This window comes from Bufo gargarizans, chromosome 1 (assembly GCF_014858855.1).
Source record: "Bufo gargarizans isolate SCDJY-AF-19 chromosome 1, ASM1485885v1, whole genome shotgun sequence".
Taxonomy (NCBI): Eukaryota; Metazoa; Chordata; class Amphibia; order Anura; family Bufonidae; genus Bufo; species Bufo gargarizans.
Window position 1 is genome coordinate 129,743,480 of NC_058080.1, and position 24,443 is coordinate 129,767,922.

General features: G+C 45.0%; 1 protein-coding gene across 3 annotated transcripts in view; it reads right to left on the bottom strand.

The window, feature by feature from the left end:
• Positions 1-7,984: 7,984 nt before the first annotated feature.
• Positions 7,985-24,443, bottom strand: part of PDS5A (PDS5 cohesin associated factor A) — a 99,252-nt gene continuing 82,793 nt past the window's right edge. For 2 of the 3 annotated variants that reach the window (XM_044298459.1, XM_044298468.1), the window contains 5 exons: positions 21,456-21,518; positions 20,700-20,845; positions 20,125-20,230; positions 19,393-19,745; positions 7,985-9,126 (listed from right to left, as the gene is read on the bottom strand). In XM_044298459.1, coding sequence (XP_044154394.1) covers positions 9,123-9,126; positions 19,393-19,745; positions 20,125-20,230; positions 20,700-20,845; positions 21,456-21,518 — 672 coding nt within the window. In that variant the 3' untranslated portion in view covers positions 7,985-9,122. Of the gene's footprint in view, positions 9,127-9,928; positions 10,059-12,692; positions 12,702-19,392; positions 19,746-20,124; positions 20,231-20,699; positions 20,846-21,455; positions 21,519-24,443 lie in introns of all 3 variants that reach the window. The other variant, XM_044298477.1, reaches the window with a different exon arrangement.

The window sequence follows — 24,443 nt, forward strand, 5'->3', positions numbered from 1 at the left end:
CCATGACGGAAAGAAAACCGCAGCATTCTGCGGTTTGCTCTCCGATATGGAAACGGAATGCATTTTGGAGCACGCCGTTCTGTTCAGTTACGTTTTGTCCCCATTGACAACAAATGTGGACAAAACTGAAGCGTTTTTCTCCATTATTGAGACCAGATGACGAAAATCAATACCGGAAAATAGAAATGCTAGATTGAAAGTAGCCTTATTCTCCTCTTTCTTATTTTAATGAATGAGCATCTTCTGTTTATAGAAATTTGAGACTGGGAACCCATTCTTCTTGTTACAGAACCTGATAGCTAGTCTAAAGCTGGCCTAAAGAGGAATTCTCTCCCTGGCAAAGGATAGAACAAAGATTTGCTTTAGAACGTATATGTCCTGATCAAACCTTTAATCATAAGGCTATTTGGCAGAATTCAACAAGGCAGCCGATCTACCTGTTTAAAGCTCTCCATAGGTGTTCCCGTTTCCTGTCCTGGAGCTGGTCTCCCTCAGGGTGCAGTCATGGGCGTGAAGAAAATACTCCTATTACTCTACACACAACCGATTTTGAAAAAAAAAAAAAAAAAAAAAACACACCTTAGAACTCTTTAAACCCCAGTCTGTATGAGATTTAAAAAAATCCAAAGCCAATCTTAAGAAGAGAGCAGACTTTATTAAATAGCTGTATGTACACTTTGGAGGGAAAAGAGAAATGGCTATTTTCCCTGCAAGAACCTGGATTCATTAAGTGTGTATGATGGGCACAAAACCTTAAAAGGAGAGAATATTAAGCGACAGATACAAAGTTTAACAGTGTAACTAGTGTTCACTAAGGAGCCGTTCAAAATATTAATATGAGTTGTTAGGAAGACAATTAAGAAGTTTGTTGAAAACTGGGCACACAGGAGAGATGAAGCTGCACAGAGCCAAGAATGCATGGCACTACCTACATTTATAGTCCGTTTACATTTCTTACTTTCTGCATGGTCCAATGTAGAATATTAACATTTTCCAGAACACATTTCATGTTGAAAAACTGAGAATCCTGTAGACTCCAGTGAATCTGAGACACTAGACAGGAGAGCACGACTACAAGACAGACAGGTTACAACAGCGTCGTAAAGAGTCAGGACACAAAGGGGAAAATCAGATGCAACAAACTTTGAGGAACTTTTTTTGGTTGCGCTTTTTGTGCTCTTTGAATTCACCGAAAAGGGCTAAAGTAATTGAATAAGAGCAAAAAGGTGGGAATTACCTTGAATACATTCCCTCAAAAACACCAGGAACATTGCTTGAAAACATTTCATGAGATAAGGCACAAGAAAAAGGAAAAGCAACCCACAAAAACAATGCACCAACCTATTCAGCCAGTAAGAGGTGAGCCACATCAATCAGGACGACTAGCATGGTTGCAGGCCCCCAACTGTTCTGCAAGCAGTCAACACAGCATGAAGGACATTCAACTGGAATCCATTGAAACCAATATGGTCTCCTAGTCTGTTCAGAATCATATCTTCATGGGCACTAGGGTCTCAGGTGCGTCTAAATTCAGTTTCATCATTAACACAGATGAGTAGAAGGTGTGGATGAGGACAGGACAGTGTGAAAATAGCCTTTATCCATTCTGAAATGTAAGATCTGAAATGTAAGATCCATTATTTCACAATTTTTTTTCTTCTTGCACATTCTGATCGAGATTTCATTTTTTTTTAAAACCTCTATATTGATTAAAAATACTGTGCATTAACAGCATATATAATTACAGTGGCAATAGCTTCTTTTTTCAGATACATAGATCCAAATACCTCCCATAGACATTTAAATTGAAAAATTCTGGTTCCCTGCAGCCACTAGAGGGAGCTCACGCAAACTGGTTTATTATAAGGGTGTATAAACAGTATATAATGGTCTATGTAATGGATTTGGATTGCTACCTCATGAAAAATGAGCGCTCAAGACTTTAAAGATTTAAAAAATATAAAATAAAAATTATTGTAAAGAATAAAATCGGATCCAATCATTGATTTAGTGGTGAACTGAGTTTCATTGCACTGGGAATCATTACCACCTTAAAAAGTGGGCACTGAATATTTAAAATATGTCGTCAGTCCATCTCTGAAAAACAAACCTAACCTAGGATGTATATGGTCAGCTCACCACGTCACGGCAGGCCAATCCCAGGCACACAGATAGACCCAGAGTCCAGCCTTGCAAACGGTGAAACAATTTAAGACCAGCTTTGACCAGTTCTGCCAAAATGTGTAACCCTTTATATCATGCATTCTGCAAATAGACTATTGAACACACACAAAATTAAACTGAATGCATTTATGGGCCTCGTATGTGGGGCTGGGCTTTTTTCAATGTTTCAATTAAAGGGGCTGTCTCACTTCAGCAAATGGCATTTATCATGTAGAGAAAGTTAATAATACAAGGCAGTTACTAATGTATTGCGATTGTCCATATTGCTTCCTTTGCTGGTTTGATTCAACTTTCCATCGCATTATACACTGCTCGTTTCCAGGGATTACACCACCCTGCAATCCAGCATCAGTGGTCGTGCGTTCACATTATAGGAAAAAGAGCTGGCCTATGCACACTCCTGCGGTCAGCTTGTGCTTTTTCTAAAATGTGCAATACTGAATTGCAGGGTGGTCGTAATTGCCGGATATGAGCAGTGTATAGGCAATACGGACAATCACAATACATTAGTAAGGGCCTTGTATTAAATTTCTCTACATGATAGATACCATTAGTTTTAGCGAAACAACCCCTTTAAACAGAATGGTAAGATCGGGTTCCATCATGACAAGATCAGCCATAATATGCTTCTAGCAATGGCTGTCAAAACCAAAGAAATTCACTAGCAATGGCCATTACAATTCATGTCTGCAATGTACAAAGAGGTGTCCACATATGAATGTTTCTATAGGCCCTCCGATCAGTAGACACGTTTAAAAAAAAGTAATGGGATGGGGGTTTATGGACTTAAAGGTGTTTCCTAACTTTGCAAAGGGTTTGCCAAGATTTTCATTCTGATCAGTGGGGGTCACACACCAGGGATTCTCACAGATCAGTTGTTTAAGAAGGCACCAGTACTCCTGTGAGTGCGGCGGCCTTCTCCGTGCTCACCAAGCACAGCGCCGTACATTGTCTAGTGGCTGTGCTTGTTTTCATACTCATCCCCATTCACTTCTATGGGGCTGCGCTGCACCTAGGCCATGTGACCGATGAACATTTCATCACTTGGCTAGGGAAAGCAGAGAGAAGGCTACTGGGAGCGCCGCTGCAGTCTCAAACAGCTGATCCGTGGGGATCCAGGGGGCGACTGACCCGCACCGATCAGATACTGATGACCTACCCTGAAGATAGATATATAAGCAAAACTTTGTGGCACTCTGCCATCCGTTTGCCGCTGGAAGTCGGGTTCCCACCCCGTCTAAGTAAAAATATAGAAACTCCAGCAATTGCGTTGCAAAGAAAGGGAATTCTTTTACTTGATATTTGCGGCTGTGTACAAAATGTTTGTATGTAATATTTGATTACACTGTTTATTTTATTTTTATTCTTTTCCTTTTGCTATAGTCTGATGAAGGCCAATGTGTGGCCGAAACGTCACATTGTACACAGCCGCAAATATCAATTAAAAGAATTCCTTTCTTTGCAACGTAATTGCTGGAGTTTCTATATTTTTACTACTGTGAAGATAGGTCATCAGTATTAAATTCCTCAAAAAAAACCTTTAAAATCAGTGTTTGAATAAAAAATAAAAAAAATAAAAATCTGCAACTTTCCAATATACTTTGGGTTTAATATCCTTGCAGTCATTATATGAGAACGTTTGCCTACATGCAGAGGCTGCATATACTGTACATATCCAGTCCTGTTCTCAGCTGAGAGAAGGGCATACAAATGTTTCACTGTCTAGGGAGGCAATGCGCTGCAAGCTACATACATCAGCAGCTGCACAAATCTCCAGTGGTTTCGCTACAATGTATCAGTCTACAGTCCAGACTTTAGCTCAAAGAGCATTGTGTAGACTGGATACAAATCTATCCACCCCTCAGTTGAGAGGAGGACAAGCTGTGTACAGGGTTTCCAGCCTATGAATCTAAACAATGTTTTCATTCACTGACAGCAAACAAGTAACTAGAATATGGCAACGAATTAAAACACAAGAGTATATTAGAAAATTGTAGAAATGCATAACCTTCGTGTACATAAAAACCCATCTGTGTCAGTAAACAGCAAATCTCACTACAGTCAGCCTCCCCCCAGCATGAAAATGGATAACATAGGGAATTGATTAGGATAAATGGGTGCAAAATGATTAGAAGAAAAATCTTGCCCCATCAGGAAACCGCACCACTCTTGACAACTGGGGGCGTCTGGCAGGACAGGAGCGGCATCGTTTCTAGAAATAACCCTTTACAAAGGAAACCTGTCAGCAGCTTTTGGTGCATCAGACTGTATGGGACAGTAGGGCTGTTCAACAGCATACCAACCATGCGCCTGTTAACACCTTCCTAACATATATTGTGCATATGGTGTATGTCGGGTCCTTAAAGGGGTTCTCTGGGAATTGAGAAAATTAAAATACTTAAAATATTACTTTATAATAAATATATTCCCAAATACCTTTTATTAGTTATAATGGCTTATTTTGTCTGGGGAGCAATCATTGGGAGAAATAAAATGGCCACTGTCCTATTAGTATACACAAAACCTGTCCACACAGGAGGACAAGTTACTTCACAGCACTGAGGTAAAGAGCTGCCTAATCCTCCTCTCTACCCTACTGGTCAGGGATTACGATCCATAATACATCTGATAAGAGCTTTAGCCATATATCTGGGGAACTTAATACAGAGAGGATGGACAGGCTGTGGTAATGGAGACTGCAAACAAGTGCTGCTGCTCATTAGCCACACCTCACCCTCCTCTCATGTCTCATCTCTATTCTCACAGAGATTCACCTGTATAATCCCTGACAAGTAGAGAGGAGAATGAGGCAGCCGTTTACCTCAGTCTTTACCTCCTGGGTGATTAGGACAGGTTTTGTGTGTATTAGGCCCCATTCACACGTTCGCAATATAGTTCTGAATTTTGCAAAACGGAATTGCGGACCCATTCATTTCTATGGGGCCGCACCCGAAAAAAAAAATAGAACATGTCCTATTCTATTAGTGCAGGCGATGTGCGGTCCGCAAAATGTGAAACACACATCGACGGTGTCCGTGTTTTGCGGATCCACAAAACAGGACGTGTGAATGGACCTTTAATAGGATGGCGGCCATTTTATTTCTCCTAACGATTGCTCCCTAGAGAAAAAAGCCATTATAACTAACAAAAGGTATTTGGTAATATATTTATTATAAAGTAACATTTAGGTATTTTAATTTATTTCATTCCCGGAGAACCCCTTTAAAGATTGTGTCCACTCATGGTGAACAGCGACAGTGACATCTGAGCAGTGAAATCTTGGGAGCACTGCGCTCCCGGGGAATGAACTGCTCTCCCACACCTAGATCGAGGGAGCAAATGGGAGGGTCAGCATATCACCGCTGTGCTAAATAGTATTATGAATATATAAATTTTATTAGTGTCTCCATATGAGACAAAACACAATTAAAACACATAGGAAACAATGGATGGTGAAAAATGAGCACACAGAATGACATGGAGCACAACCAAATTACTAAAAATGGCAAATAGATACAAAAATGAGTATATAGATATAGCACTAAGTGTGCATGTAAATCAAATAAAGTGTTAGTAATACATATAATCAGGCAAAGCTATACAGGCTAGGTAATGATATCATACATAGTGAAACCAAAGTCTGCATATTGCGTCGGGGTTGCTGGAGCACTATACAGGTAGTTGGTTTATGGCGTTATAATGATTTACTCAGCGTTGGCTATATATCTATTCTGACTATGTGCACTGGTCACTTTATATGCAGACTTTGGTTTCACTATGTATGATATCATTACCTAGCCTGTATAGCTTTGCCTGATTATATGTATTACTAACATTTTATTTGATTTACATGCACACTTAGTGCTATATCTATATACTCATTTTTGTATCTATTTGCCATTTTTAGTAATTTGGTTGTGCTCCATGTCATTCTGTGTGCTCATTTTTCACCATCCATTGTTTCCTATGTGTTTTAATTGTGTTTTGTCTCATATGGAGACACTAATAAAATTTATATATTCATAATACTATTTAGTGCGAGCCCTATTTTCTCTTTTTTGGTGTTTTACCACACGTGCTGGCTCTGCACGGGTACTCACTTTTGTGAGTCATTTTGGTGCTCATATCACCGCTGTGGTTCACATGATTAAAATGTTTTTTTTTTTTTTTATTATTTCATTTGAGGCTCCGTTCAAGTTCTGATACTTTTTCTTAATATGAAAATTAAGCCTTTGGTGCAATGAGTGCATCATCATTGCTCGTGTTGTACCCAGGCTCCATTGCTTTCTGTGGCCAGCCCCTTCATCTCTGCCTGGCCCTGCCAAAGTAGCGAGGGAGGGGAGGGCCAGAGAAAGGAGTGGGGTTGGGTGCAACAAGAGCAATGGTGATGCCCTCATTGCACCAAAGGTCTTATTTGCATATTAAGAAACAAAAAGTATAACTCTAGAACGGAGCCTCAGTGTTTTAATCAGATGAACCACAGTTTAATAGGGACAGTCATTGGTGACATATTCCCTCTAAGTATTAAAACACAAGAAAAACTATTAAAATGTGATAACTTAATTCCCTGGGTCGGTACAATTACAGTGAACAGGTCAGTTTTACTGCATAGGGAACTCCATAAAACAAAACCTATAAAACTGCGATACTGTTTCTCCATTTCCACCCCAATTGGAATTTTTTCCCGATTCCTATTACATTGTATGCAATAATAAAAGTTAGGAAGTGGAACTTGTCCAGCACACACACAAAAAAAGAAAAGAAGCCTTTGCCGTCATATAAAGTAGCACACTAGAAGCAGGGATCAGCAACCGGCGGCACTCCAGGTGTTCTGAAACTACAACTCCCAGAATGCTCCATTCACTTCTATAGGAAATATAACAGCTGAGCATTTTTGCATGCTGGGAGTTGTAGTTTCACAGCAGCTGAGTGCCAAAGATTGCTGTTTCCAGCACTAGAGATCATCTGTTTGAAGTGATTTTATTTGAGATGTTTTAGCTCAGACCTAGAAACATTGGGGGAGAGTTAGCAAAACTGGCATAAAGGAAAACAGGCTTAGTTACCCATAGCAACCAACCAGAGTCCACCTTTCATTTTTCAGAGCTCCTTTGAAAAAATGTAAGCTGAAATCTGATTGTTTGCTATGGTAAACTAAACCAGTTTTGATAAATCTCTCCCAGTGTGTGTGTGTGATCAGATGAAACATTTCTTGTGAAGACCCTTCATCAGACATGATTCGTTTTTCACATGATGGCAGGGGCACCTCAGTTTGGGGATCTGTCCTAATGCAGGGAGAATTGCTCACTCGAAGTAGTGAAATACAGAGACTTTATTAGGGGCATGGTAAGAATGCTGAGAGACAGCGCCATGGAAGTCTGATACCCAAAAAGGTGATGGCAGCCTTCCCTTTAAAACTATAATGGTTGGCAGTGGCACTATTTTTAGGTTCCGGTGCTCTGTTATGGGGTAATGTCCCAAAATTATACAAAACAAATCACAGCACTCGGGTATAGAATGCAAGTTAATCAAATATTTATTTCATCCCTAGTGTTTTCACTGCAAGTGGATGAAATAAATATTTGATTAACTTGCATTCTATACCCGAGTGCCGTGATTTTTGTTCCCTGCAGAGCAAACGTCACTAATATAGACACGACTAGATTGAATTATCCTCTATTATTAAAAAGCTTAGATCTTTGTAATGAATGAATAAATGAATGAATGAGAATGGAAAGTAAATAAAAAAACACCCCCCCCCCCCCAAAAAAAACAACAAAAAAAAAAAACAATGGACACAATGTGACACCTAAAAGCGTTTATTGTATGCAACAAAACTTAAATATGATCATGTGTACATACAAGGTGCACGGGCAGCATTAGGGCAACACTTACGTGTCCACTAATCCTTTGACAAAATGCAGAGTGCACACTTATCTAAAATAAAAAAAATTATTCTGCCACAAACAAGAAACATGGACTTTAGAACCGCAAAACACCTAACCAAAAAAAAAAAAAAAAAAAAAAAAAGCCAGCATTTCCGTTTCCGGTATACAGCTGCCTAACGCAACCATTTTCTTGAAAACAAAGAAAAAAAAAAAAAAACGGAGGAATTTTTTTAAATGTTTTATATTGTTATTAAAAATCTGGCAACCAACATTATAAAATCAAGTGCCGGACTGTGTTGCTTATGCAATACAGTATTCCAACATGAGCATTTTATCAAAATGGCGTTTTACGAGAAGTGATATATGGTATTTAAAAGAAAAGAAAAAATATGTACATTTACCTAAATTTTAATCCAGAACAAAAGGGGGTGAAAGAATGGCATTAATGAAATGTCTGCAAAAATAAAAAATAATAATTAAAAATTAAATGGTGACTCCCTCTCCTATTTAGTGCAGAGAGATAAGTGGGACATGATATCTTCTCATGGGGTTTGTCAGGGGTGAGGGGCTGTACATCTCATTCTATTTAAAAAGTAGACTTGTAGCACATTTATTTTTACATAAAACAGTTTTTCTAATTCAATAATTCCACACATTCCTTCCGGCTGTGCCTTGCCTCTATGTACACCAGCAGAAAACAGTACAATCTGTTTTCACAGCGAGTCCTATGTGCAGGGTCAAGATTCATGAGGCTGGAGAGTCACATCAGCACCTTCTGGCTTTGTCTTGTACAGCAGGATACAGCAGACACGGCGTCAAGGAGACCCAACAACAACCATAGTGAGATTTCAATGGATGGAAACAAAACAAATTCATTGGGCTTGCTGAAGACTACATTTCAGTTTTTGTTTTTGTTGTATTTGTTAAAAGTAGAAAGCAGTTCATGTTTGAAGCAAGTTTATCTTCTGAATAAAAAACGGAATTCAATCTTGAAGTGTGGAGCATGCCTGGTTACGGACAGTCACTTCTGCCTTTTCTTCAGGATCTTTCTTTTTACCTGTGCAGAAAACAAACAAACCTAAAAGTCACAAAAATGAGGCATAAACGCAAACCAGATATTTGACACACCTATAAAAAGGGGCTGTCTAGGATTATTAAAACATGACCGCTTTCTTCCAAAAACAGCACCACACCTCTCCACAGGTTGTGTATGGTATTGCAGCTCTGCTCCACTAATTCCAACGGAACTGAGCTGCAAAACAAGACAACCCGTGGCGCCGTTTTTTGGAAGAAGTCTGTTTCTAATCCTGGACAAACACTTTTAAAAATACATTAGGCAACCAAAGAGATATGAACGCAACAGAATTGCAACGGATTTACACGTGGAAAAACGCAGCATCATATAGTAGGAAACCAACCAAAAACCACTACGTAACACAATATCATGTGTGGGTACATAACTACAAAACCGAATCATCAAGACCACACATGCAGTACAAAAATATCATATCACATCAAAAGACATACACAGAATAAATAATGTAAATAAAACAATCCATAAGGTGCTGAGCAGATGACACCCCCCAGGGCTCGGTCCACACAAAAATCGCACCAGTAGGTGGGATGTAATAAAGAGATAAGTCTGACCCCATGGCGGTCATCTGAACCGACACCATATAATACTACATTTTCCGGCAGAAAATAAATTGTTTACCATGGGTCATGGTCTCCGTTTGCCTCTCATGAGATAGTGACACATTTAAAGAACAGGTAATAAAGCATAACAATTGTCAATGACATAGGAGTTATAAGAGGTCACAAATTTCTATGCTTCTACTCTGTCCTCTATGAAGCTGCACCTGGAAGAAACCTCTCTCTTCTGCCTCCTGGCTGCTCTCACATGCACTAAATAGCTCTGCTTCACTAGCTGCATATCCTGGACTGGAGTCTATCTCCCACAGGGTATCTCCTTCACTGCCCAGACATAGGCTGCGGGAAGAAGCGACAGATTACCACATTGAACAAGTACGTTTCTCTGGAATAACTTACATCATAATTTTATTGTTTTTTGAAAGAAAGTATTATTTATTTTTTTTCCATGGCCAATACTCAGAAAAAACACAATCCAGGAAACAAAGGGCGGTCTTCTTTATATTTCTCATCTGTCTCCATTAGGTTGACATAAATGCTGCAATACCATACATTCTGTATTAGGAGACATTCATTCATAACCCACTTCTTAATAGTACCCACAGGGCGATGGTGCCAGCTTAGGAGCTGGGCATGTACAATCACTGGCGGGTGCCCTCTGCATTATACCACAGGCACCCTGCTCTCACTACAGGGATCAGAGATAACTGGGCAGTTTGACCCCTCAGATGACACGGTCAATAGCGACAGCAGCATCTAGTGGGGAGCAGGCTCAGTCTGAGCTGAATGCAATCACGAGGTGAAGAGTACTCAGTATGGTAGATGGGGGGGCCTTCTAAAGTACATCAGGCCTGCCATCTCCTGGCCGACCAGAATGACTATGCACCGTAATACAGATGAATTACAGTGCACACTACAAGTAATCAAAAGATCACAGGTTCAAGTACTCCAAAGGAACTAATATAATAAAAGACCTAAACATAAGGGGAGAGCGTCACCTTTTAACCAGCAGAGCTGATCTGGGTTTTCTAAGAGGCAGTGGCATTGCCGCTTGCTCTAATCATACAGAGCACAATGTAGGCAGGAAAATACAATACAAGCGGCTTATGTCTTCTCCTCTGGGTCGTCTCCGGCAGCCATGCACCCTACCCAGTTCTGCTAGATGGCAGGAGCGTTAGTGCAGTGATGCCAAAGGATTCACTGCAGACCAGGGGACAGCTTTGCTTGCTGTCAAAGGATGGTCGTTAAGGGAGATACACAATGCTGAAGTTGCTTCTGATTTCACAGGAGCCATGATGGATTCATTTTGTAACAGGTGTCATTTACTTATAGTATAGGGACCAACAGGTTTCAATCCCTTCACTGGATAGAAAAGTGCAGATTCTATACTACTCTAGCCATCATAGAGCAACAGAAACCTCATGGAAAGGAGTGTGAACAGAGCCTTAAATCCACAAAATGCTAATTCAGCAAGTTATGTATCACATAGTTGTTATGTAACCTCCATTAGTCTTGACTTAACTACTACAAGCATCAATGGCTATGCAGTACATAAAAATTAAAAAATGTTGTGCACGCTGCATTCTGGGTAAAAATGTGAAACATTTTTTTTTTTCGCTTTCCCGATTACTTTTTAAATAGGGGTGACTCCAACTCCACAGATGCTTCCATTTTCTTAAGAGGCGTCCTGCATCGTAGCCGTTCTTACTTTTAGAATAAGGCTGGTGTATAAAATGCCAGTCTTAATAGATCTCATGATTATATATATGGGAAAGGACGCTAAAACAAAATAAAAAAATCTTTATTATAATGTCTAAGTAAAATATAGGGGTGTCTACCCAGACTGCAACAAGCAGCTACTTGAACCGTCACTGATTTATGGGACCACCGTCATACTAACCACACTGATAAAGGTGGAACTGCACTGGAGCAGAGTGAACAGCGGATCCCACAAACTGGGTGAAGTACTGTATATCTGGTACCGAGTATGGCACCAGGTATCACTCCTAACAGTGGATGTCAGCACGCAGACATCCACTGCACTGACACAATACAGGTGCAGGACTATGACAGGGTAAGAGCCGCTGACTCCGACTGGTGTGTCAAGAGCACCAATTCCCCCCCGACACCGGCCTCAATGATTACTGCATTTCCATGCACTACAATCACATGACATTTAAAATAGTCACATGGCCGTTTAACAGCCAGTGAATAACGGCCATCAAAAAATAGGACATGTCCAATTCTTGGCGTTCTCAGGGTCATTCCCACTTAAACCAATTGGTCCATTTTTAACAGCCGTTTAGACAGGAGTGTACCCAGTTAACAGCCGTTAAAAACTGGTACTAATGACACTGGATCACTAATGTATACGTTACAAACTATGCACCAGGCTATGGACACCTTCTGGTCAATATACTTCAAATGCACTGGCTGCTATATGGGATAAAAAAAATTAACATATTTGCAATTGTTTTTTTTTTTTAAAGGGGTTGTCCGGGTTCAGAGCTGAACCAGACATAGCCTCAGGGGGGCTTCCTGGGTGAAAATAAGGGTATCATTGAGCATCTCATGCTCTGATGCACTCCTTTGCCCTTCGCTAAATCACGCAGGGCACGGGCTCTTTTGTTTATCATAACACAAAAGCTTCCGCCCGGCAGTGCGTTTGGTGACGTCTACGACTCTGATGGGCGGGCTTTAGCGCTGCCCTAGCAGTTTTACTGGCTAGGGCAGCACTATATCTAGCCCATCAGTGCTGGTGACGTCACCGGGCTTCCTGGCAGCCCCATGGAGAGCCCGGTTAGTCACCGAATCTCAAAAAAGGAGATTTTTGTGAAACTCACCTGTAAAATCTTTTTCTCGTCTTTTCCATTGGGGGACACAGACCATGGGTATAGCTTAGAGGTATTAGTAGGAGGGACACTATGCAAATGAAAGAGCTCCTCCTCCTCGGGCTATACCCCCAGACTCCACCAGGAGGAACTCAGGCGTTGCACAAGCAGTAGGAGAAGGAGCAAGAAAAAATCATGGAAACCATCGGACCAAGCCATAAGGTCCAACCAGAAACAGAAAAACCGAACTAAAGACCCCTCCTGCAACAGGAATAATGGGTGGGAGCTGTGTCCCCCAATGGAAAAGACGAGAAAAAGATTTTACAGGTGAGTTTCACAAAAATCTCCTTTTCTCGTGCTTTTTTCCATTGGGGGACACAGACCATGGGACGTCCAAAAGCAGTCCATGGGGTGGGAAAAAATATCAGCACCGCCAGGAGGAACGCCCCAACGGTCAAACAGGAACCACAGCCTGCAAAACCCTGCGGCCAAAGCCGCATCAGCCGAAGCCAGTGAATGCTACTGACAAAAATTTGCAAAGGTATGCAAGGACGACCAGGTGGCCGCCGTACACAGCTGAGACGCAGAGGCACGACTGCGTCTTGCCCAGGAAGCCCCCTCCGCCCCAATGGAGTGAGCGGCAATTCTAGCCGGGGGAACTCCACCACAAGCGTGACAAGCCGCGGAAATAGCCAAGCAGATCCAGAGCGCCAAGAACGGCGGACGGAAGCAGTAGCCGCGAGACACACCTTCAGGACCCGTACAACATCCAGGGAATGCAGAGTGCGTTCCTTGGGGTTAGCCGGAGAAGGACAAAAGGAAGGCAGGACAAGATCCTCATCAAGGCGGAAGGGAGAGACCACCCTGGGCAAAAAGAAGGGGACTGGACGAGCACAACTTAATCCTGGAGGAAAACCATTAAGGCTCCTGATAGGAAAGAGCGGCCAGCTTCGACACCAGTCTGACCTAAAAGCTCGTGATGGGACGTGAACTCACAGCCACTGCATAATAGCCCAGAACTTTAATCACTACGCTATGTAGCTGTATCAGAAGCTATGGTCACAAGGAAGTCCAGATGAGAACAGTCAGAGAGACCCTCCTCAAAGGCTCGAAGGGAGCCGACTGCAGAGCGCGCAGAACCAAATTGAGATCCCAAGGAGACAAAGGGGGAACATACGGGGAACCGAATGCGCCACCCCCGAAGAAAGGTCACCACCGGACCCTTAAGAGCAAGGGACCTCTGACGGCCCGCGCCGAAACCTGACCTTACAGGGAACTAAGCGACAGTCCCTGCACAAGCCCAGACTGAAGAAAAGACAGTACCATCAAGATGGAAAACCGAAGGGGAGGGAACCCCGAACCCACAAAAAAGGATAGGAAGGCCATCCAGGTACGATAGTAAATCCGGGAGGAAGAAGACTTCCCCGGACTGATCATGGTCCTAACCACTGAATCCGAGAACCCCATCTTTATCAGGATGGCGGTTTCAACAGTCACGCCGGTAAACGAAGAGACCGCAAATTCCGGTGGAAGAACGGGCCCTGAGACAGTAAGTCCTGTCCGTCGGGAAGAGGCCATGGGGCGTCCGCCAGCAACCGAGCCACGTCCGAAAAACCACGCGCGGCGAGGCCACTCTGGGGTGATGAGAACGGTCGGAGTCCCTTCCGCCTCGAACTGGCGTAGACCCTTTGGTAGGAGAGGAAAACAGAGGAGGCTGAAGTCCTGCCACGGAGACACCTGCGCATCCATCCGTACGCCTCCGGATCTCGGGCGCGAGCCAGGACCACTGGGATCTTGTTGTTGAACCCGGACGCCATTAAGTCCACATCCGGACGGTCCCATCTGTGGCAGATTTCTTCGAACCCTTCTGGATGCAGAGACCACTCGCTTGGATCCACCGTGTTGTGGCTTAGAAAGTCCGCTGTCCAGTTGTCCATTCCTGGAATGCAAACTGCTGACAACACCGGAACGTGAGTCTCCGCCCACGTCAGAATTCACTTCACCTCCTGCATCACCATCCGGCTGCGGGTCCCGCCCGTTTGAACCCGCACTGGGAGGCCCGCAAGGAGAGAGGTCCAATAGGAGAGAGAGAGCGGAAAAAATCGCCCTCAATTCCAGAAAGTTGATTGGAAGGCGAGACTCTGCCGCCGGCCAAATTCCTTGAACCGTGCGAGACTGGAAAACGCCCCCCCAACCCAGGATGCTGGCATCGGTGGCGGCGATCGTCCAGGAGAATGCGAGAAAGGAACTCCCCGACCTCAGGTTCTTTGGGAACAGCCACCAAGGGAGAACTGCCCGAACCCGCTGAAAGGTAAAGGATCTCCTGTTGCGCCAGGCGAGTGTGAAACTGGGCATATGGAAAGGCCTCGAAAGAGGCTACCATAAGACCCAGGACCTGCAAGTATTCCCGAATGGAGAGGCACGGGGAGCGCAGCAGATGCGACACTGCCCCCTGGACCTGGGAGGACTTGAAGGCTGGTAGAATACTTTGGCAGCCGAGGTGTCCAAAATCACCCTCCGGAAGGAGAGCCTCTGGGACGGGAAGAGGCAGGAGTTTGGGAAAGTTACCAGGCAGCCGAACCGTTCCAGGGTCTGAACAGTGATCCGGACGCTGTCCGTGGTCTGCGGTAGAGAGGGGGGCCTCTATCCGGATATCGTCCCGACAGGGCAGCAAAGGAATGCCCCTGGTACGAAGAAGCGCCATGAGCGGTCCAGGACCGTGGCAAGGACCCGCGGGGTGGTCGCCAACCCGAAGGAAGGGCGACAAACTGACAGTGTCGACCCATAATGGCGAAGCGCAGGAATCGATGGTGGGATTCCGCAATCGGGACATGTGATAGGCCTAGGAGCAGCAGGGCGGGCTGACTGGGCCCTCTAGTGCCGGGAAGGCTGGTGCAAAGGAAGGCCTCTTTGCGGGCGACCTGAGACCCCCGGCGGAGGAAGCAGGCGACGGCCTACCAGATGAGAAACGGCAAAAGGCATGCAGAGACGAACTCGTCCAGCTGATCCCCACAAGGCCTGGAAACCCCAAAGGGGAGATTAGCAAGGGAACGCTTGGTGGAGGCGTCAGCGTCCCACACCTTCAATCAGATCTCTTCGCGCTGAGTGACAGAGATGGCCAACCTGCGGGCAAAGAGGGAAACAATGTCCCTAGAAGCTTCGCAAAGAATGTTAGAAGCCTGAGACATCTGGAGAACCAACTCCAGTGTGTTAGTAGCCGCATCTCGTACCGCCAGTTCCTGGTGGTGGTGTTGTAACCACACCGAGAGAGCACTGGCTACCCCTGCTGAGTGAAAGGTAGGTCACAGGGACGCGCTGCCAGCGAAAAAAGGACCTGGAAGAGAGTCTATGCGTCTGTCTACAGCATCCTGGAAAGAGGAACTGACTAAGACAGGAAGGGCCACATAATTGGCTAATCCGGCCACCGGAGGATCCACCTTAGGGGGAGGAGACACCTCTCCTCGCCGTCAGCAGGGAAAGGAAAGTATATTCATGCGCTGGGTGGTCGAGAACCTTATTAAGACCACCCCAGGCCCTGGACATGACCGCGGAAAAATCCCTCATGGACCGGGAACATGGTAGTCTCCGACTGCCTGGACGGAAAAAGGGGGAACTCCTGACCAGTGGAAGGAGGAGAATCCCCTTGGAGAATAAAGGTGTCTCGGACAGTCACCACTAAGTCAGCCACCCTGGTGGAGAGCTTAGGCGAGGGGTCCCGCTCCATGACCTAATCAGAGCCGGAAATTCTCCTTCAGACTTGCGCTCCCAAAGGGAGGGGAGAGTCGCCCGAACGCGCCTCTAGACGAGGGGGGGGGGGGGGGGGTCAGAGCCAGAGCCATCCGAGGAGGGATGCTGCTGCTCACGCTCCCTGTTAGTATTCGGGCGTCTTCTGTGGAAAACCACTTAGAGAGGTGGTTGGCGTCACAGGATTTGAAAATGCCCTATAGTCCAAAAAGGACGTGGCTCGTCCGAGCCGGATAATTCTCCTTCGGAGTACTCTCCCTAGGGAGGGGGAAGAGCAGTCCGCAAGCGCCACCGGCGAGGTGAGGGGGGTGGAGAGACAGAGACATCCGAGGTGGGATGCTGCCGCTCACGCTGCCTCTTCGTAGTCAGTCACCCACTGTGGGGACCACTGAGAGAGATGGAGTCGTTAGCGCCACAGGATTAAAGGACATGGTTGCCTTGGTGACTAAGACCAATTTAGCGGCCGCGCTGGACATGGCAGATGCCCAAGCGGGGACCGCAGGCCCCCAGGGACGTGGAGGAGGGGTGGAGGAGGGGGTAAAGGCAGGGATGCAGGTAATACTTATCTGCTCCTGCAGAACTTCTCCCTCGACTCCAGGACCAGCAGGGATGCACCTCATCAGGCTTCTGACTCCTTGTCCAGGAGTGCAGTGTTCTGGTGGAGGGTGGCAGCAGGAGACCCAGTAGCTGGTGGGATACCGGAGCTGCAGGTCGAGCCCGGATCCACTTGTCTTCTTTGGGGGGCAATGGAGGCAGCCAGGCAGCGTCCAAGGACGGCAGCGGGCATTCCACGGGGGACCAGGAAGGCGCCATGCCGACCTGTGTCCCCATCTAGAATAATATAAACAATTTTTGAAGGCTGAAAGGGGCTTTGAACTCAGAAAGCCTGGACATGGGGCAACAGCAGCAGTACCACTGAGCTACCAGCTTGCCTGGCACAAAACGGAGTAGAGTGATGAGGAGCTGCACGGCCATGAGCAAACAGTCTCCGGTGTAAGGAGAGTCAGAGCGGCATGCCGAGGCTCCGCCTCCCCTAACGCGTCATTATGGCGCGAAAAAAGCGCGCGAAAATAAGCGCGCGCGCGAAAATAAGCGCACCACGTGGAGGAGCGGCCTGCCGGCGGGCGCTGAGGGAGCGCAGCAGCCAAGGCCCGACGAGAGAAGCGCTGAAGCCCACAGTTTAAGGGGAAGAGATGCCAGTACTCCAGTGCCAAAATGAAGAAAGTGCCCCATCAGGATCCTTCTTCAAGCTCACCCAGGCAGCCACAGACAAATAGACACAGAGGGAGGGGGAGGGATTGCAACACTTATCTGCTCAGCATGCTCCCTCGATGTCCAGACCAGCAGGGATGCGCCTCTTCAGACTTCTGACTCCAATCCAGGAGAACAGTGCTCTGGAGGAGGGTAGGCAGCAGGCGTCCCAGCAGCTGGTGGGATGCCGGAGCTAACAGGTCGAGCCCGGATCCACTTATCTTCTTGGGGGGAAATGGAGGCAGCCAGGCAACGTCCCAAAGACGGCGGCGGGCACTCCACGGGGGACCAGGAAGGCGCCATGCCGACCTGTGTCCCCATCTAGAATAAAAATAACAAAAAGGAGTAGAATCAGAGAGTGTCAACCTCCTTCACCAGACACTAAGCAAAGACTGAGTTCCTCCTGGTGGAGTCTGGGGGTATAGCCCGAGGAGGAGGAGCTCTTTCATTTGCATAGTGTCCCTCCTACTAATACCTCTAAGCTATACCCATGGTCTGTGTCCCCCAATGGAAAAAAGCACGAGAAAAATGCCTTTGCACTGCGAGATTTAGCGCAGGGCAAAGGTGAGCATCGGAGCATGAACTGCTCCGATGCTCAAGTCAGGGGGGCTGCCTGGGTGAAAATGGAGGAATGTCTGGGTTCAGCTCTGAACCCGGACAACACCTTTAAGTAAACATTTTACTCCACGTGGCTTCTGCAGACTGCAGTTCTTCTCATACATTGCAGGCCCTCATATCTGTTCTCCTAAACATTCATGAAGCTGACATCTCTTCTGATTTAAAGGGGTATTCCGATGTTTACTTTTATACTTACCCTTGTTGAGCACGATGTTCACTTCCTGGATTCTTCTCCTGGCCGGGCTTGCGCAGAAGACTGAAGATTTTCTCCCGGCTGGGCAATATCCTGTACGCGCACGCCACCGCGAATGCGCCATGGTGACTTATTCCTGGCCTGTATAGTACAGAGCCAGCGTGCGCGTTCGCGGCTCTGTACTATACTGGCCAGTAAGAAGTCATCATGGCGCATGCGCGTTCCGGCGTGATTCGACAGGAGAGGTGGCCGTAACCAGGGGAGACGAAAGACAACAATCAGGTAAGAGGGGACTTATTTTCTCAAAAAGGGTGGGAATTGGGTAATTAAATGCATTTACAAAAATGATCACTGTCGAATCATTAACAGATTTAACAGTGATCATTGTGATGGGAATACCCCTTTAAGTTAGTCTGCTGGTATCAATGTCAGCTTTGATGAGTGCCTAGGAGAGCAGAGACTAGGGCTAAAGAGTGAGCCATCAAAGAGCTTATTGGATGGATTTCACACTGAAAAAGACTGAGTGGCCTTCAATGTATAAGAATACACAAGCTGCAGAAGACACACAGAGCAAACTGTTTAATAAAAACTAACTGCAAATATTTTCTCATAATGCATATTTATCTGGCAAAGTTAGCATTTTTGCCTATGATAATGCAGACCCAGGGTGTTTTAGAATTGCTGAGAATGCAGTGTAAATGCAAACACCCTGTAGCATTCCTGCATTATTAGATCCCTGCTACTCAGAACAGTAAATTTGCAGAGGACTATGGCAGCATGAGGTTAGAAGAATATGGGCACTTTGTTCCAGAAACAGCTCCACATTTGATCACGGGATGTGTGCGGTATTGCAGCAAAGCCCCACAAGGTTGAATGGGATTGGTCAAGAATACCAGAGCCAGCCTATGTACAGGAAAAGGAATGGCCATAGAAAAAAGCAACATTTCCAATCTTATAAAACCACATTTAAATGCAGTCATTTAAATAAAAAAAAATGTCATACAAAAAATTATATAAATATATATTTGTATGTTACCTTTGTAAATCCATTTGTCTTTGTGCTGTTTTTTTGGCTGTAAGATCTTGCTGTTTTGGTACCTTTGCATTACCTGCCTCCATCCCAGGGGCACTTGCTTGACTGGCTGCTGCCCTCTTACGTCCTCGTCCAGACGGCTTGCTTGAGTCATCATTTTTTGCTGCACTGCCCTGAGACTCTGACTTTGGTGGCCGTCCTCTTCTAGGCTTGGGTGGTGCTGTGGGAACTACATCATCTGCCTTTTTGTCCTCAGTCTCTTTATGAATATTTTCTGTCCCTGGTGAAGCTGCGGGTCTTTTTTTCCCTCTTTCTGTACCAATATTTGGCGTAGCTATCGGATCAGTAATCACCTCCTGTCAAAAAATAAAAACACATGTAAAACAAGATAAATCAGAAGACATAAGATGTGACAAAAAAGAAAGACCGTTTTGAATTAAAGGCATTTCCAGGATTTAAATAAATAGTGATACCCTATACTCAGCATAGGTTACCTATATCTGATTAGTGGGGTTCCAACTGCTGGAACCACCTCCGATCACATGCTTGAGCACTGCGGCCTCTTCATCGAACTGTAATGTCACGTCCATTGGCCACATGGGCCTTTGTGCAGTTCAATCCCATTCATGCGAATATGATAATGTAATATTGATAATCTCTGAAAATAGGTCATCAATATTACATTTCTGGAAAGACCCTTTAAATATAACAAAACAAGTAGTGAGGTTACTGTACCTTGCTCTTGACCACGTCACATTTGACTGGAGTGGCGCAGATCAATCTAACTGGATGCTCCTCATTTTCACTTACACCAATTTCAGATACTTCTGAGCTCTGATCCCTAAAAAGAAATGATTTATTATTTACAAAACTGCAAGAATAAATACAACCTGCTTTCTTATATGCAAAGGAATAATTACATGCAAAACCCTCAGGAGCAGAAAAACCCCTGTGGTCCTAAAATCTGTAAAACAAATAAAAAAACACTTGCCTGTCCGCTGTCCTGTTCCTGAAGGACCAGGAAGGGTCTTGGGCCAAATCACAGGCCTCAATGGTCACATCTGCTTGAATGATATGTTATCCTGGGACAGCTGACAGACTAGTGTGGCTTTGTGTTTGATGGGGCACAGGTTAGGACCATAGGGTTTGTTAGCTCACAGGCTAGACAACCTTTATAAAACATCTTTCGACACGTCTCTAACTTGGAAGCACCTATTGGGTGTGCCATATAGCTTAGAAAATCTCCCCCTTAGTGAACACATATTTAAGTTTTAGTTATTAAAAAAAAGAGAAAGTGGTCTTTGTTTTACCTTTGCCGCAAAAGAACATTAGGGTCTGATTCGGAAATGATATTTGTATTGATTACAGCATCAGTACCAGAACTCCTTTGATAAGGCCGCCTGCCAGTGGCAGAGAGAGGCTTGTTCAGTGCACCAAGGACAGTTGTCGGTTTTGGCTACCGGAAAGAAAAAAACAAAACAAAACAAAAAAATAAACATGAATTGTACGAAGAACAAACTTTATGGCTTTAAGTGCATTATAAACGCAATCCAAGTATATTAGTGGTCCTCTGAAAGACCAGCAGCAGAAAATGTTCATGCACTCAAACGTATTTTTCTTTCTCCATCAGATCAGAATTTTTGCGCAGGACAGTTGCGGACCCATTCATTGACACTGTTGTCCGTATCTCTGTCCCACAAAAAGATAGAACATATCCTATTCTTGTTCGTTTTACAGACAAACTAAGCCACAGAAAAAGGTAAGCGCACTAAATGACTTTTGGGGGGTGACAGAAGCCTTTTAACAACATTATCATTTGCCGTCTCCAATAGAGCTCACAATCTAAGTTCCCTATCCGTATGTCTTTGGAGTATGGGAGGAAACCAGAGAACCCGGAGGAAACCCACGCAAACACAGGGAGAACCTACAAACTCCATGCAGATGTTGTCCTTGGTTGGATTCAAACCCAGGACCCCAACGCTGCAGGGCACCAGAGCTAACCACAGCCACCGTGCTGCCCATAATCATGTAATTTTTTAATTTTTACAGGCTGTTTAAACTATTACCTTTCCCGTTAATAGAAGTATCCTCGTCTCTTCACTTATGTAGCTCTTGTCATTGCAGAAGTCCTGCAAAATACAGAATCATTTGTTATTCTCCAAATACGGAGAATCGAGCTAAATCAACAGAAAAATAAGGAATTCATTTCAGCACGCAAAAAGTACAAAAAAGGGAAAACGTGTAACATGTTTTTATCATTAGTATGTATTGAAATAATTAACCTCTTAAGGACAGGGCAATACTTTTGATGTCAAACTGAAAATCGTGTAGCTGCCCGTCAAGTGCTCTGTTCCTGCAACAGAGTGCACAATCTCATTATCATTACAGGGTGGACGCCTCAAAGGGATTGTGTAGGATTGTAAAACTTTGCTGACACACATGATCACAGGTTTTGTGGGGTATTGCAGATTAGCCTCATTAACTTAATTTTAGGGCAGTGTGCCAACGGATAATGCTACTCTGAATGTAAAGAACATCTGTAATGGTCATATAGTATTGATGACAAAAGCTTGTGGCACTCTTGCAGGTACGCTACTGGAGGTCAGGTTACCACCCCGTTGTATCAAGAAGAAAGTAAACTCCAGTTTGAGCGATATAGTAGATTTCATTTAATCAGAAGTGCGGTAAATCAAATACATGTATGACATTTCGGCCTTCATCAGACTGGTACCGCTATAGGAACTGCTCAGATGATGGGCGTAGTATTAGTAGATGCAGACACAAGTCTGCCAATGGATATGATAACGCCTCAGACGTGGCCGAAACGTCACATGTATATGATTTCCAGCACTTCTGATTAAATATAATCTACTATATCGCACAAACTGGGGTTTACTTTCTTCTTCGTTCATATAGTATTGTTATGCCTTTTCATAAGGATACAGTGATGCTGCTTTTTCTAGTCAAGATGGACATTAATCGCCTTTAAGAAGAAGTTTGTCCTGAACCATAGTTACAATTTTACTGTGTGTCTGGAGTAGGCCAATGGAAAGGTCACAGAAAGAGTACTCTGTATAAGGTTCAGACTATGTATGGAGAGCATTGTTAGTTAAAAGTTATTGCCACAGATGTAGGTTTATCTAAAAGGAGGTCATTTTACCTTATTGCAAGGATATGAAGGCGGTAACGCCGTTTCATGAGAAACATCTGATGTGTGTGTTTATTCATATAATCGAAAGTATAACGTATGTATACATATAGTGGATTTATTTAGTCCTAGCATAAACCAATTGATAGAGAGAGATATATATATATATATATATATATCACACACTTTATGCCGTGTGTCTCACTAAGCGAATATGTATTAGGTTACACAACAGTGCCATCTGGAGACAGATGGATATCATGACACCAATCACAATAGTGCATTCTGGGTAAATATGATCTCATAGGATCCTTACCATATGAGCACACCCGTACAACATGATTGGAAATTCCTAATCTGGAAGGGTGTGGTCATTAGATAAGGATGGGGATATCTACCACGTACCAGGATATCACAAAAAGAAAGGGGAAAAAGAAAGGGAAAAAAATGGATTTTTTGTACTCACCGTAAAATCCTTTTCTCGTAGTAGGCATTGGGGGACACAGCACCATGGGTATATGCCCAGCTGCCACTAGGAGGCTGACACTAGAAACAAAAAAAGGGTTGGCTCCACCCAGGTGGGCTATACCCCTCTGCTAGAGCCAGAATAACTCAGTCAGTACAAAAGCAGTAGGAACGCCACACCTGAACTAAAATGAGACTGAACGCCGACAAGTCTTGAACTGGAGGACCCAACAACCACAGCAAATGCCGGAGCCACAAACAAGAATAAATGCTCCAAAGGAAAGGGTGGGATCTGTGTCCCCCAATGCCTACTACGAGAAAAGGATTTTACGGTGAGTACAAAAAATCCATTTTTCTCGTGCGTGGCATTGGGGGACACAGCACCATGGGACGTCCCAAAGCAGTCCCTGAGGGAGGGAAGAAGAACGCCAAGACAGCAACCTAAAGCACCGCTGCCTGCAGAACCTTACGCCCCAGGCTGGCGTCAGCAGAAGCCAGGGAATGAATATGGTAGAATTTAGAAAAAGTGTGAACTGACGCCCAGGTGGCGGCCCGGCAAAGCTGGGCAGCCGAAGCCTGATGACGCACCGCCCAGGAAGCCCCAACTGCCCTAGTCGAATGAGCGGTCAACCTGGAAGGGGGAGCACGGCCCTTTGCGGCGTACGCCTCCTTGACAGCCGACCGAACCCAGCGAGAGATGGTGGCCTTGGAGGCAGGCAAACCCTTACGAGGACCCGCCGGAACCAGGAAAAGAGAGTCCGAACGACGGAAGGGTTCCGTGAGGCGAAGGTACCAGCGGAGAGCCCGAACAACATCCAGGCAATGGAGAGACTTCTCCCGAGGGCGAGAAGGATTAGGGCAGAAGGAAGGAAGGACAATCTCCTCATTGATATGAAACGAGGAGACAACCTTAGGGAAGAAAAGAAGGAACGGGGCGCAAAACCACCTTGTCCTGATGGAACACCAGGAAAGGCGACCGGCAGGAAAGCGCCGCCAGTTCGGAGACCCGGCGGATAGAGGTGATCGCCACAAGGAAGGCAACCTTAAACGATACAAACGACAGAGAGATGTCTGCCAAGGGCTCAAACGGAGAAGACTGAAGAGCATCGAGGACAAGATTCAGGTCCCACGGCTCCACCGGAAGGCGAAAGGGAGGGGCTCGGCGAGCGACACCCTGTAGAAAAGTCCTAACCTGAGCCCGCGCGGCCACAGGGCGCTGAAAAAGGACCGAAAGGGCAGAAATCTGCCCCCTGAGAGAAGCCAGGCGAAGCCCCTTTTCAAAACCAGCCTGAAGGAAGGCCAGAATATTAGGGACCGAAAAAAGGAGGGGACGAAAACGTCCGGACTCGCACCAAGCAAAGTACGCCCTCCAGGTCCGGTAGTAAATACGGGCCGACTGAGGCTTCCGAGCGCTCAGCATCGTCTGAATGACAGAGTCCGA